The sequence below is a fragment of the Mytilus edulis genome, chromosome 6 (genome assembly GCF_963676685.1).
Source record: "Mytilus edulis chromosome 6, xbMytEdul2.2, whole genome shotgun sequence".
NCBI lineage: Eukaryota > Metazoa > Mollusca > Bivalvia > Mytilida > Mytilidae > Mytilus > Mytilus edulis.
In genome coordinates this window covers 59549824-59563871 of record NC_092349.1, presented here as the reverse complement: position 1 = coordinate 59563871, position 14048 = coordinate 59549824, and the positions used below count along the sequence as shown (strand labels likewise).

The 14048-nt window shown below is 32.3% G+C and overlaps 1 protein-coding gene across 2 annotated transcripts in view; it reads left to right on the top strand.

The window, feature by feature from the left end:
• The window catches only part of LOC139527996 (uncharacterized), a 289349-nt gene that overhangs the window by 102545 nt on the left and 172756 nt on the right, over positions 1-14048 (top strand). The window contains exons 26-28 of one of the 2 annotated variants that reach the window (XM_071323756.1): positions 1791-1922; positions 6105-6338; positions 7034-7199. The exons of the other annotated variant lie outside the window; for it this stretch is intronic. Coding sequence (XP_071179857.1) covers positions 1791-1922; positions 6105-6338; positions 7034-7199 — 532 coding nt within the window. The remainder of the gene's footprint in view (positions 1-1790; positions 1923-6104; positions 6339-7033; positions 7200-14048) is intronic. 2 annotated transcript variants of the gene reach the window in all.

Below are 14048 nucleotides of genomic sequence, written 5' to 3'. Positions count from 1 at the left end.
TACGGTGTACTTCGTTACAACACGATAAAATATAGAATACTGTGGATTCTTTTACTTTTGTTGGTACTAATTTTCGTTGATTGCGAAAACCTTGCATTTTCATGAATATTTAATTTCGTGGTTCTGCCAAAGTGTGGATACAACTTTATGGGTATTTGTTTTTCGTTTAACATTTTTAAAAATTCGTGATTCACCTGTACCCGCAAAACCGACGAATTACACGCATATGGGTATCCGACGAATTATAATGAATCCACAGTACGACGACAAACTGACATAAGGCTTTGTATAAATACTCCATACTTATAGGGCCCTACGTATTCTGTGTCTTGACGTTGCGGTATACATAATGATTATCCATCATGAATAGTCTACAACTGCTGCTGGCAATTAATATAATTGGCTGGAATTGGATATTGATACGGCACAAAATGACAGGACAGGGTCTAGATACTTAATGATAGACGTAGAGGTGACAGGAGGCAGAGAAGTTAGTGGACTAGGGATTGACTTCAGTATTCATGGCCAGTTTGAGTCCCTCATGACTGAATTGTATGCGGAAAATTCAACTACATTGAAGAACTTTGAAAGAATAGTGCTAAATATGTTTCAAGAACTACTACATGTCGGTGGTCCGAGGATTACGAATAACACCGCGCATAGTACAGACAGACAGATACATATTTTTTTTTAACAACAACGAAAAATAATCTACGATTTACAGCCATATAGAAATGATGAATAACAAGTAAAGTATAGAAATGTGACGGTTCTTACTATTCCGTTTCAGACCATTCTCATTCGTACTAACCCTTACTTATACCGTAGCCAACCGTTGTTTATCGGCAGTACATACGTCACGACACGTATCGTTGCATACCAAACTAGATTAAATCCGTAGTGGATCCGGCAGTTTAATCCGTAAATGTGTGACCTAGGCAATGCTAAATAAATAATGTAAATTTAGAAGAAGAAATATTGTTTCAGCTAAAAATCATATAAGATATATAAAACTTGCATATAAGATTTTTTACAGCAGTATTTGCATATTTTATCATATCATTTTTTCAGTGTTGAATATAACTACCAAAAATTTGTGTCAAGTACGGGTAAGGTAACCTAAGCTTTGGATAAAATAAATCCGTACTATTTCGAAAAATTCATACTTTTGTAAACAGGAAATAAAAAAACCCAACATATTATTGATATTCATGTCAACACCGAAGTGCTGACTACTTGGCTTGTGATACCCTTTGGGGACGAAACGACACAGTGGTGTAAAAAGCTATAGAACATTCCAAAGGTACCAGACTAACAATTTAATACGCCAGACGCGCGTTTCGTCTACATAAGACTAATCAGTAACGCTCGGGTCAAAATAGTTATAAAGCCAAACACGTACAACATTGAAGAGCAGTGTGGATCCAAAATTCCCAAAAGTTGTGCCAAAATGGCGAAGGTAAACTTTGCCTAGGATAAGAATAAAATCTTAGTATTTATAATTCATACTTTTGTAAACAGGAAATTTAAAAACAAACTGACCATATAATTGATATTTTTGTCAACACTGAAGAGCTAACTATTTGGCTGGTGATACCATCGGGGACCCTTGGGGACCCTCGGGGACGCAACTCTACCATCAGTGAATCATTTACAACATCTTATGCTTTAAATGTGATCATTATTATATCTTATGTAACCAGGAAAGATAAAATTAGATGTACATTTATATCAAATAAAGGTGCTTATCATTTATAGTATTAGTTAAATATATTCTGTTACTATTTTAGCTTGGATACTTGGCTTTTCTGCTAATATATGCATACATGTTGCTGTTCTATGAGGGTATTGAAATAATCTATAAGACACACTACGCAATTGCTGGATGGATGATCAGCTTAGGGCTCAACGAAATAAAGCAGGTATTAAAATATAGTTCAAATGATTTTTTCACTTTGTTTTAAACAGAGTGAGGGATTATGCTTTTATTTGATAGTTTCTATCCGATGTTAAGTCTGTTTGGACTAAAACGTCACATTTAGCTCTCGGTGTTAAAAGGAATGGTAAAACAATAACGTTATTTACATAATGTTTCTATCAAATGTGTGGTGTCATATGATTGATAACAATTGCTCATATACTCACTGATCTGAGAAGTTAATGTTTTATCCTAATCATTATTCTTTTCAGAAATATATTAATATTCTTTGCCGTTATAAAGCATCGTTTTGCATCATTGATGCTGGTTAAATGATGGTCTGTAAACTTCCCTCTACTCTAATATCTTTTGATAATCTTATAGTGTGGTTCTTGTCACATTGTCGTACAATGTATACCGACATTTTATCTATGTATATGAAAAAGAAATTGAAATGATATCGTAGGTCGGTGATATTAGTTTCTTTCACATAAATATATATATTTATATGCATGAACATGTAATATCAATATGATGTTGGTGATTGTCGTATTGCTATATTTAAATGGCCCCGCAACTAAGTTGTCGGTACCATATAGTTTTACCCTTGTCCGTACTTTCGTCATTCCGCAACAAACCATTATATGGAGTTGTTTTTTCTAAATGCTTTCAGATATTGCGATGATGTTTGGCATGTTAGTTAACCAAGATGAGTTACAGATCAAATTTAAGTTTTGTTCCACTCGGCCAAGTTTTTGCCAAAATTACGGGCTATAGACTTTGATAATTTTTTGACAGTTATATGGACATTTTGTTCAATTCTTTCAGATATTTGGCTGATTTTTTGGTATGCGAGCTAACCATGATGAGTTACAGATCAAGTTTAATTTTCGTTCCGCTCAGCTAATTTTTGCCAAAATCAAGGGTTTACAACTTTGAAAATTGTTAGAAATCACAGTTATACGGACATTTTTCTATACGCCTCCAGATTTTGAGCTGATTTTTGAAATGTGAGACTTCCGTCATGTGTGTGTCCACATTTGTTATTGCAATTGCAGATTTTTCAACTTTTTGAGACGGGGTCATTCGTATCGCTTTTACACATCTAGTTTTATCTCTGTTCTTTTATTTTGAAAGAAATATAAAAAAAAGTTATAGTTTCGGTAACCTACTTTACAAACAAATAAAACGATGCAGTTTCTAGTATAAATACAGATCACTTCAAAAATAAATGTATCAATGAAATTGGACATCGTGATGAGAATATCTTTATCGAAGAGACTTTGCTTTCATAATTTGTTACGTCACGTTGGGTGTCGATTAGGCGATTAAATATTTGTCACTTATTCGAGATCGTGACGTCAGATTGGGATGTCGATTTGAGGAACAGACGTCGATAAGAGTTCATACGTCGATCTGAGTCTAACATATAGTCCGATGTGGACAACGTATAATTAGAACTTTTGTATATATATATATATATATATTCAATACGTATTTCTATATATGGCTTCACATTGTTAGAATAGGGAAGAAATAACTTGTAAAACAAACTTGGATCCTAATTGATTCAAACAATTTAAGTGGACATATTAGATTTGGTCTAGTTGAAAAGGGAACAATATTATTATTTCTGCAGCTATCAAAAAGAACTATATACACCTTTTATATAAAGTTATCCATATTGTAAATGAGAGGTTGGAGATTTATTTATAATGTTCCCCCTTAGTTTTACCTATATTATCCCCTGTATTTCAGAGAAAAAAATTTGCCCCCCTCTCCCCCCCCCCCCCCCCCCCCCCAATATCCCACTCTCAAACAAAGCCGTGTCATTCAGTGTCATTCCTCCTCACTGCGTTGAGTAGACATTGGCATTAGATACTCGCTTGTTTTAACGTGAAATAGTGATGACAGTTTTTTGAAATACAATAAAATGAACTGCAAATTGGTTTTTGGTGGGATTCCTGTTGCTCAGTCTTTAGTTTTCTATGTTGTTTCTTGTGCACTATTATTAGTCTGTTTGTCTGTTTGTCTTTTTGTCATCTTTAGCCATGGCGTTATCAGTTTATTTTCTGAATGTGCATATAATTTCTTCTGTTGTTTAAATAGACATTGCCTAAAATAAACCGAAGATCAAAATGTTAGAAGTAATATTTGGTTGTAAGTTACATTTACCTTTTCAAAGGAGTTAGTTAACTATCTAATTAGATTGGCCCAAAAAATCTGAAAATATTTGATCCTACAATGTAGAGAAAGTTACAGAAACTTCTTAGGAAGTAAGATAAGAAGTAAGCACTATCCTTTAACTCTACGTTCCGCTATAAAGATGATATTCTTTCACTAATTAATTCAAAAACTGGTGACTTTGTTGAACGCATTTATCCCATTGAACTAGATATATAGGATACATTTAAATCAGCAAAATATCTTGAATAACATCTAGAAATTGACAATGAAGGTCGATTGAAAACAACAGTTTACGACAAAAGAGATGATTTCAGCTTTCCAATTGTGAACTTTCCATTTCTAAGTAGCAACATTCCAGCAGCACTTGCATACGGTGTATATATTTCCAAATTGATACGATATTCCCGAGCTTCCATTTCCTATCACAAGGAAGCTATTAAATCAAGAGTTCCAAATGTTGAAGTTGAAATCATCACTTCGTAAATTTTACGGATGGCATCACGAGTTGGTTGACCGTTACAGAATAACCGTTTCACAAATGATATCGGATATGTTTCTTACGTCGTAACTACAATCCCCTTCCCTTTCATGAATGTGACCTACCGAATTAGACTATTTACCGGATTTGTTATCACATAAGCAACACGACCGGTGCCACATATGGAGCAGGATCTGCTACCATACCGGAGCACCTGAGATCACCCCTTGTTTTTGTGGGGTTCGTGTTGCTTATTCTTTGGTTTTCTATGTTGTGTCATGTGTGCTATTGTTTGTCTGTTTGTCTTTTTCATTTTTAGCCATGGCGTTGTCAATTTGTTTTCGATTTATGACTTTGACTGTCCCTCTGGTATCTATCGTCCCTCTTTTAGATTAAATTATATGTTAAAATGTCCAATTGTTTGACTTAAAACATATGTTCACGAATTGCCGCATTAGTGACGTATTTGTAACGTCATAATGTAAGAGAATGTCGTAAAAAAATATTCTGCAAAATTTATGACAGTTTTCTGAAAAGATAACGTACGTTTTTTTTTTTTGTGTTATTAAAAATATGCTGTTACAAAATATTATAAATTATTATAAATTAAGGAATGTATCTCCCTCGTGCAAAGCTCTGATACCTTTCACGGATTTGGCTTTACTTTTTGGACCTTTCGGATTATAGCTCTTCATCTTTTATATAAACCTTGGATTTCAAATATTTTGGCCACGAGCATCACTGAAGAGACATGTATTGTCGAAATGCGCATCTGGTGCAGGAAAATTAGTACCATTAATGTTATAGCCCACAAATATATTGCTGAAATAATCTTTATACTATAGTATGAATGAAGGCAACATTAGTATACCGATGTTCAAAACTCATAAATCGATAGAAAAAAACAAATCCGGGTCACAAACCTAAAAAAAGCGAAGGAAACGCATTAAATATAAGAGGAGAATGACGACACAACATGAAATTGTAACACACACAGAAACGATCTAAGCATTAGACAAAATCCGACAAGAACAACAAATATAACATCAAAACTAAATACATGAATTTGGGATAGAAAAGTATACCATTTTGATTTGTTTTCGCCAAAATTTCAATGGGCAAGGGGTGGCGCCACGTATTAAATGACAAACGTAGAAACAGTTGGCAAATATATAGAAAAGTTGGCGAAAACAAAATGTATTCCTATTTTAAGCTAAGATATTTTCAATACAGATGAGGCAGACATGCATTTATTCGTATAACACTTTTAAATATACAAATAGCAATATATACCCATTAACTTTAATAATTGAGGTTAAAACATCACCTATACAGGGCCGTTAATTCGGGCTGCTAGCTCTGCTCGTTTTTCCTGAGAGGCAATTGGTGAAACGTACACTTTTTTTAAATTGCAACCTAAATGTTAATAGTTCGGGCAAAAGTTATTTTAGGTTAACTTTATTTTATTCATTTTAACATAGATTTATGATTTGATTTTATTTTAATATTTTTTCTTAACAGGCATTTGTATCAGCTAGAAGAAAAAGATTTAAAAGATATATATGTAATGTATGGAATCTTCTAGATTGGGCAGTGATGGTTGTGTACGCAAGTGGAATGAGTTTGATATTTTCAAATATAGTCTGGTCCAATATATTATTGGTCTTAACATTCATTCTACTCAGCATTCGTATAATAAACATGTTTAGTATATCTGAATATCTTGGACCAAAACTTGTTATTATTAAAAAAATGGTAAGAATTATTCAACATATTGACTGAAGAAGCAATTTTGCAATATGCAACGAACAATAGCAAGTCTTACAGCACGATTCCAAAAACCCAAATCAAAAGAAAAAACAAGATTAAGTAATAATTCATGACAACCGTAGGTTTGTTTCCTTAAACCATGGGATGGGCATTTATATTCGATTATTTTATCCCGTGCGATAGCGCTGCTTTTTTGTCAACCGTGAAAGTCATAAACACACCGTACTGTTTTGGTTGTTTTGCTTTACCCTCTATATGTTTGGCTGATTCCAACACAATAACATTTATTTGTTATAGAGTCTACATCAAGAGAGACTGAAAATATCAATTATATGTTAAAACTCAAACGTCGGAGATAAATTAAAAGCAACATGGCAAAACACGACTAAAATACTCATGTTATCTTAACTTGGGTCAATGTGAGCAATGAAATAATGCAGATAAAAAGGTAAAATTATATCATTTCCTACAAGTGTTAACGCTAGTAAAAACGATAAATATAAATAGTGTCTAAAAATAGACAAAATTCAACATTCAATCTATTTATGCGTGTATCAGTTTATAGAAACAAACCATATAATAATACAACACAAACAAAAGAATAACTGGATATAATATCAAATTGTTTTAATACTAGTGTAAATATTATTCGACTACATTGATAACCTTTCTCTTTTCAGTTCAAGGACACGTTTGTCTTTTTGATTATTCTTATAGTTATCATGACGAGCTATAATGTCTCATATCATTCATTGAATTACCGAAGAACTGAACCTAGTTGGAAAGAAATAGAAAAAATAATGCAACATGGTTTTTGGATACTATTTGGAGAAAATGATCTGGATGGTAATGTATTGGGGTTCATATTCAACTCTCAAGTGTGTGTTTGGGGGTATTTTCACATTCTATATATTTCCATCATTGAAACTCCATTGGCAACCGTCGTAGCCTTTTTTACAACTTTTTCTAAAGAAACTTTACCTTGTAAGACAACAGTTTCACCAAGTTTTTTGATATATAAAGATCCAGAATAATATTTGCCAATAAAATATATGTAAACATATTTTCAGACTAAACTTGAGGTAATGTATGCCAAAGCCGTGTCTTAGTTTTAAATATTCCCGAAAGTCAATACATTTATCGTTTGCTAATATGTTTGGAAAGCAGTTTTTATTTTCTAGTTTGATAAATTTGATGGTTTAATCTAAGTGTTTCTATAAATTTGATGCAAAGCATATTCCCTATTAATAAAATAGAGTCATTTTATTCTGGTCATAATAACGGTCAGAATATAGGACAGAAAGTCACAGACAACACGTCACAGACAAAAAGTCACGGAAAAAAGTCTCATGTATAATATGTTATGAACATTAAGTCCTGTTTCAAAGTAAAAAAAAAATATTTTTGAATGAATGTAGCGGGCCATCTCTTAAGGTAGTCAGTGGGACCCCTTATATGAAAATTTTCTAGATAGTATATTTTCCCCCGCTGCTTGTTGTAAGACTCATACCAATCCGCTGACATATTTGCCGCGGGTCCTCGTAGGGAAACGTAACTTTTTGGAAAATCTTGAAAATTTCTCCCCGGCCCGAACGGTAAACAATAAATTTGTCGGATTGATAGCAGGGACCATCGGGTCGACGGCAAACTGTAGCCGCTCTTGTTGGTTACGCCGTATGATAAAGAACCATTGTGTTTATTCTTTTAGTGGCTCCCTAGTTTACCTATTAAAATTTCTGTACTTGTCCAATTGGTCCCGATTTCCAGTGATATTTCAAATTGTCCACCTTCATCCCAGCCTACTCATTTTGCAGGACCTTGTTGAAATTGTCTATATTTTCAACTTCACCTCGAAAAAGATTTTCATGTAGATATCATTTTCCAATAATACAACAGTATTCAAAACGCATAGATATACATGCTTTGCCGTTTCAACATTGAGTTTAAGAATGGATAAGACAAAATAAACCGCTCATAATATATTTTTTTCCTTTTATGAAAGAAAGGTTAGATGGTCTATTATCATTTATTCAGAGCATCAACGTCTTTTTGTTCTATTTTTTCTTGTGTTGAATATTATTAAATATTATTAAATATTATTAAATATTACCTTTAATTAATCTTTGGTCAGTAGACTAGAAGAGGACCTACAATGTTCTTATCAAGTTTATTGATTTTGTTCTCTTCTGAAATATGCATGAGATGTTTAACACTGGACATACTGCAAAACACAACTAATCTTACAATCCCCAACCAACAATATTGATTTTTTTCATTTGTGATAAGTATTTTTTTTTTGCGATTCATACAAACGATTTTAAGCTTGACCTTTCTTAAACTGTCAATCTTCAAATTGTATCTTCTTAATATCATATATATATTTAGGAGTTAGTAGCTATAATTCCAAACTGTCGGCACCTAGTTGCATTTTAATCCTTAACCTTTCCTACAGCTTTTGGATACTAGTTGATGGACTGATTTGTAAAAACCATCTTTCTTTGACACTGCATTGAATTGAAAACTTAAAGAAAATATTTTTTGTATGATATATTTAGATATAGGAAAATGTGGTATGAGTGCCAATGAGACAACTCTCCATTTAAATCACAGTTTATTAAAGTAAACCAATATAGGCCAAGCTACGGTCTTCATCACGTAGCCTTGGCTCACACCGAAAAGCAAGCTATAAAGGACCCCCCAAAATACTAATGTAAAACTATTCAAACGGGAAAAACCAAAGGTTTAATCTACACAGCTACTTTTGCATAGGTACTATTTCTGTACTATGTCTGTACTAAAAATCTGTTGTACTAGAAATCTACTTTTAACATTCAGTACTATTTTGTTACTTTAAAGCTATTGTAATATTTAGGTACCTGTATTTTACAGTACTTTATTTGTACTTGAGATTTAGGCACTACAGATTTTTGGTTACTACTGTTACATTTTCAGCATTTTGAATGTTTTTCTATTTCAAATCTCTTAAAATTTTTAGTACAGAAATAGTACCTATGAAAAAGTAGCTGTGTAGTATATAAAAATGAGAAACGAGAAACACTTAATATGCACCTTATCAACAAACGACAACTACTGAACATCAGATTCCTGACTTAGGACAGGTGCAAACAATAACAACGGGATTAAACGTTTAAATGGTACCAAAACTTCTCCTTTATCTGCAAAATATTATAATATCACTACAAAGTATACGCACTATACAATAAAAATTGAAATGACTTAACTCAATCCAAAAACGTTATAACAAAATGAACATGGACTGAACGAATAAGTTTTATCTGTGATACAATGCAAATACAAATTTTATAAAAGTAATGGACGAATAATGAAAGTAAAAGTATCATACCACTGTGAAATGCGAAACAATTTCAGAAAAACATCAGAGTCATATTATACACAAGCAAATGAAAACAATTTTGTCTATTCAGTCTATTTTTAAGCGTTTTTCAAGTTCATGCATATAATTTGTTGTATCTATGGCAACACTAGCACTAATAATGTCTGGAATATTATAAATGAAAATTAAAAAAAACAAAAGAAAATGCATAATGTTATCAAAATTGTATACATGCATTCCTATATGTATCGAAGTTCATTAAAACGAATTTGTAAAAATTAGCACTTATCAGCATTTTTGCAAATGGTCTGCTTGTTTCCATGGCAACACATTCAATGGAGAATATTGCACAATTTAATACTAATATAATTTTCTAAATGATATTTGTTTCTAGATTGAGTAATTTTTTTTCGTGTATACTTTTCATGATCATAAAAATGTAATAAATGTGTGTCCATATTAGAGAAATTTTGTGTGTTTCCATCAAGTGGTAACACCATTATCGATATACTATACTAGCCAAAATATTTATATGTATACATGTTTTTATACAGTGAAACTTAATATGTGTTTGAGTTTTTCTACTTTTTTGCACAATTAAGAAACTAACTGATTTTGTTTTTAATTGTTTTAAATATGTGTTTCATCGTGAAATTGTTTCCATAGCAACAGAGTTAAAACTATAATACCGTTATATATGAATACGATTACAATAATTTCTACATATTGTCTATCCATTTCCTTTTTTCTGACTGCAGAATTAGGTTTAAAACAAAATCAAATTTTTTTTCTCTGTAAAAATGAAAACTTAGCATGTTTTTTCCGTGGTAACAAAATATTGCGTCATATTTCCCTGTTACTGTTTCTGATCGTTGAGACTGTTTATTTTAAAGATTAAAGATTAAAATCGTTTGTATGAGGCGCCAAAAAAAAATACTTATCACAAATGATAATAACCAATATTGTTGGTGGGGGGTTGTAAGATTAGTTGTGTTTTGCGTTATGTCCAGTGGCAAACATCTCATGCATATTTCAGAAGAGAAAAAAATCAAATAAATTTGATAGGAACATTATAGGTCCTGTTCTAGTCTACTTACCAAAGATTATTTAAAGCTAATATTTGATAATATTCAACACAATAAAAAATAGAACAAAAAAAGTAAGACGTTGCTGCTCTGAATAAATGATAATAAACCATCCAACCTTTCCTTCATAAAAGTAAGAAAATATCTATCTCATGAGCTGTTTCTTTTGTCTTATTCATTCTTAAACTCAATGTTGAAACGGCAAAGCATGTATATCTATACGTTTTGAATAATTTTGTATTACTGGAAAATGATATCTACATGAAGATCTTTTTTGAGGTGAAGTTGAAAATGTAGACAATTTTAAAAAGGTCCTGCAATAGGGGTAGGCTGAGATGAAGGCGGAAAATTCGAAATATCACTGGAAATCGGAATCAATTGTGGTTATATTGATAAAGTAATGGTGTCAGAACACTCCTGGAGTGTTCTCAGTGGAACTTTTGTATTAATGATGCATTTATAGGGGTTCTAAGGGGGAAAATCAGTTTTTAAGTCATTTCTCAGAACAATTGTTTATGAGAATTGTTAGCAAAAAATGAAAATAGAAACTTTATGGGTACCCCTTTTGGTTTGACTTTGATATATGTGATTTAAGGGAGTATTTCCTACAATATCATGTCCCAGTTTTTGGATAACTTGTTTCTAAATGAATTTATAGGTGTCCAAAGATGAAAGGTGAAATGAGGTTTGGCATCCAGCAGTTAAATCAATATATCTTCTTACTGGAGGCATATATCAAAAATCTGAGACACGGTTTAGTATATAGTGTATGGTTGTTTAAAGTGATGAAAACAAGTTTTTACTACCATTGACCTGAATGTGCCATTTTAATCCAAGTTGCAAGACACTTTTTTTGGCAATTAAGAAGCTATAATTTGAGATCAATTATACCAACAAAAAAAATCATCTACAGATTAAGAAGGATTAAAATTTCAGCTTTATAATGAGTTAAAGATTTTAAAAATCCATTGAGTAGTTTTGGAGAAATTAATCTTTAACGACTGTTGGTTGGAGTCAGAAAATTCTGACTGTAGTGCTACCTTAAATAGTCACAATGTCCTGCTAGTGGGCTGCCGTCGTCACCTGTCAACAAATAATTTCCGCAATTTTCCCTCTTTTTTTATTCTCGCGTCTGTTTTTACATAAGAACACACTATCATTTTTAGATACATTCCATAGCCCTCCCATTTTTACATATTAAGGTTCTTAACATCGTCATAAACCTAAGTCTCCTTCTGAAAAATCCAAAACGTTATGTTGACATCTGTTCATGTTTAATAACATTAACGGTACCAATTTTCCTGCACCAGATGCGCATTTCGACAGTATTTGTCTCTTTAGTGATGCTCGTGGCCAAAATATTTGAAATTCCAAGCGTAACCATATAAAAAATACTTTTAATCATTTTCCGGAAATTATCAAGTCATAAAGTCTTTTACAATACTCTTCCTACAACAGTTGACATGCTTTCAACCAATGCGTGCTTTCAATGCCCGCGATTTTGCGGATGTTTTCTAGTTGATATATATTCAACAATGCAACAGTCGATGTGAGATAAGTTGAAAATAGCACGTTGGAAAATTTCATTTGGTAGCATTGTATCTGGTGAAGATATACATGTACACTTTACATTTAAACCGTGTATACATAAGTGTAATTCAATGAATGAAATATATGTGTGAACAGTGTAATAAAGGTGTTATAAAATGAAAGGGATCTTGTTTTTATTCAAAGATCATGTATAATTCAAACATGGTAGTGAAATAAGTCACATGGACTTTAATCTAATTGATCATCGTTAGTAAGTTTTGAGTATAACTAACATAACAGGATATTTGTTTCGTCGAAGAATGGAACCCACTTTGCGTGCTCAGCACAACTAAGCTTAATGACAAACAACAAATAATAGGAAAATGAAGACCGAAAAAAAAGCCACAATGTTGTAAGATTTAGTTCCAAAGAACTGTTTAAAAACTCGTACGAGAGTACATGTCATGAAAGCAAATATGTAATATCCTAAACTGACATCTTGACTATAAACCTGTTCGATTTGTTCTGATATATAATTAACTCGTTGAAACATGATTGATCTATTAGTTCAAAACACTTTGAACAAGCTTGCAACTTCAAGTACATGTACTCCAACTACTCTTAAATCAGTACTTTGGGGATATTTGTTATACTTTTAAATTGTTTTTGTTGTGCCAATCTAGACAGTCAATACATCCAAAATAGTTTACCGATAATCTAATAGCAGTATTCGCTGAATGTTAAAAACAACAACATAAAACTGGTGGCTTAGAAAAATTTCTATAGGGAGCGACACCGAGTGCATAAACAGGTTAAACGCCTTCTGATATATATATTTATCAGTCGTTTGTCAAAGCAATACTCATTCAAAAAGAAACAATCGGGAATAAGACAAAATTGGTAAAATTACAGATTAAACAACTATTCTCATTGGTATTTAGATATATCAGATTTCTCCACTCTTTTGTGATGTCTATCTTGTATATCATATAGTGTCGCTTTCAGTTTTTCCTCACACCTCTGGTGAAGTAGTATTCATGGCAAAGGCATATCCGTACCACTGAAGTGACGTAGTAAAATTGAGAAAGGAAATGGGGAATGTGTCAAAGCGACAACAACCCGACGATAGAGCAGACAACATTAGAAGGCCACCAATGGGTCTTCTATGTAGCAAGAAACTCCCGCACCCGTAAGCGTCTTTCAGCTGGCCCCTTAAAAAATATGTATACTAGTACAGTGATGATGGACGTTAGCATTGTATGGAAATGCACATGCGTATCATATCGATTCAGTATACGCAATACGATAGAGGTGGAAACAATGTGTATGATCAGAAATGTAAATTTGATATAGGTTCAAGTTTGAAGTTTGTTCTGTTTAAATCAATAACGGTATGTTTAAATTGTATATTAGTCTTAGTCTTGATTCTTTTTCCCTTTGTTTTTGCATTTAAGAATAGAAACATGTATAGTTTGATTTTGTATTGCTTAGAGTATTTTTAGATAAGTTTTGTGTAAAACGTTTAATAGTGTTACAAATATTCCATGGCAATGTACCTCAATATATTTTGACAAATTAAGGTATTTTCACTGAATACTTCGAGAACACCATTTGCCAACTAAATTCTTTTTGAATTTTATTTCTCAACATATTCAAAGAAATCAGGACCCATTTGCTTTTACTGCCTGATAAAACAAGAACCAGTGATATTTACTTCAATTATCT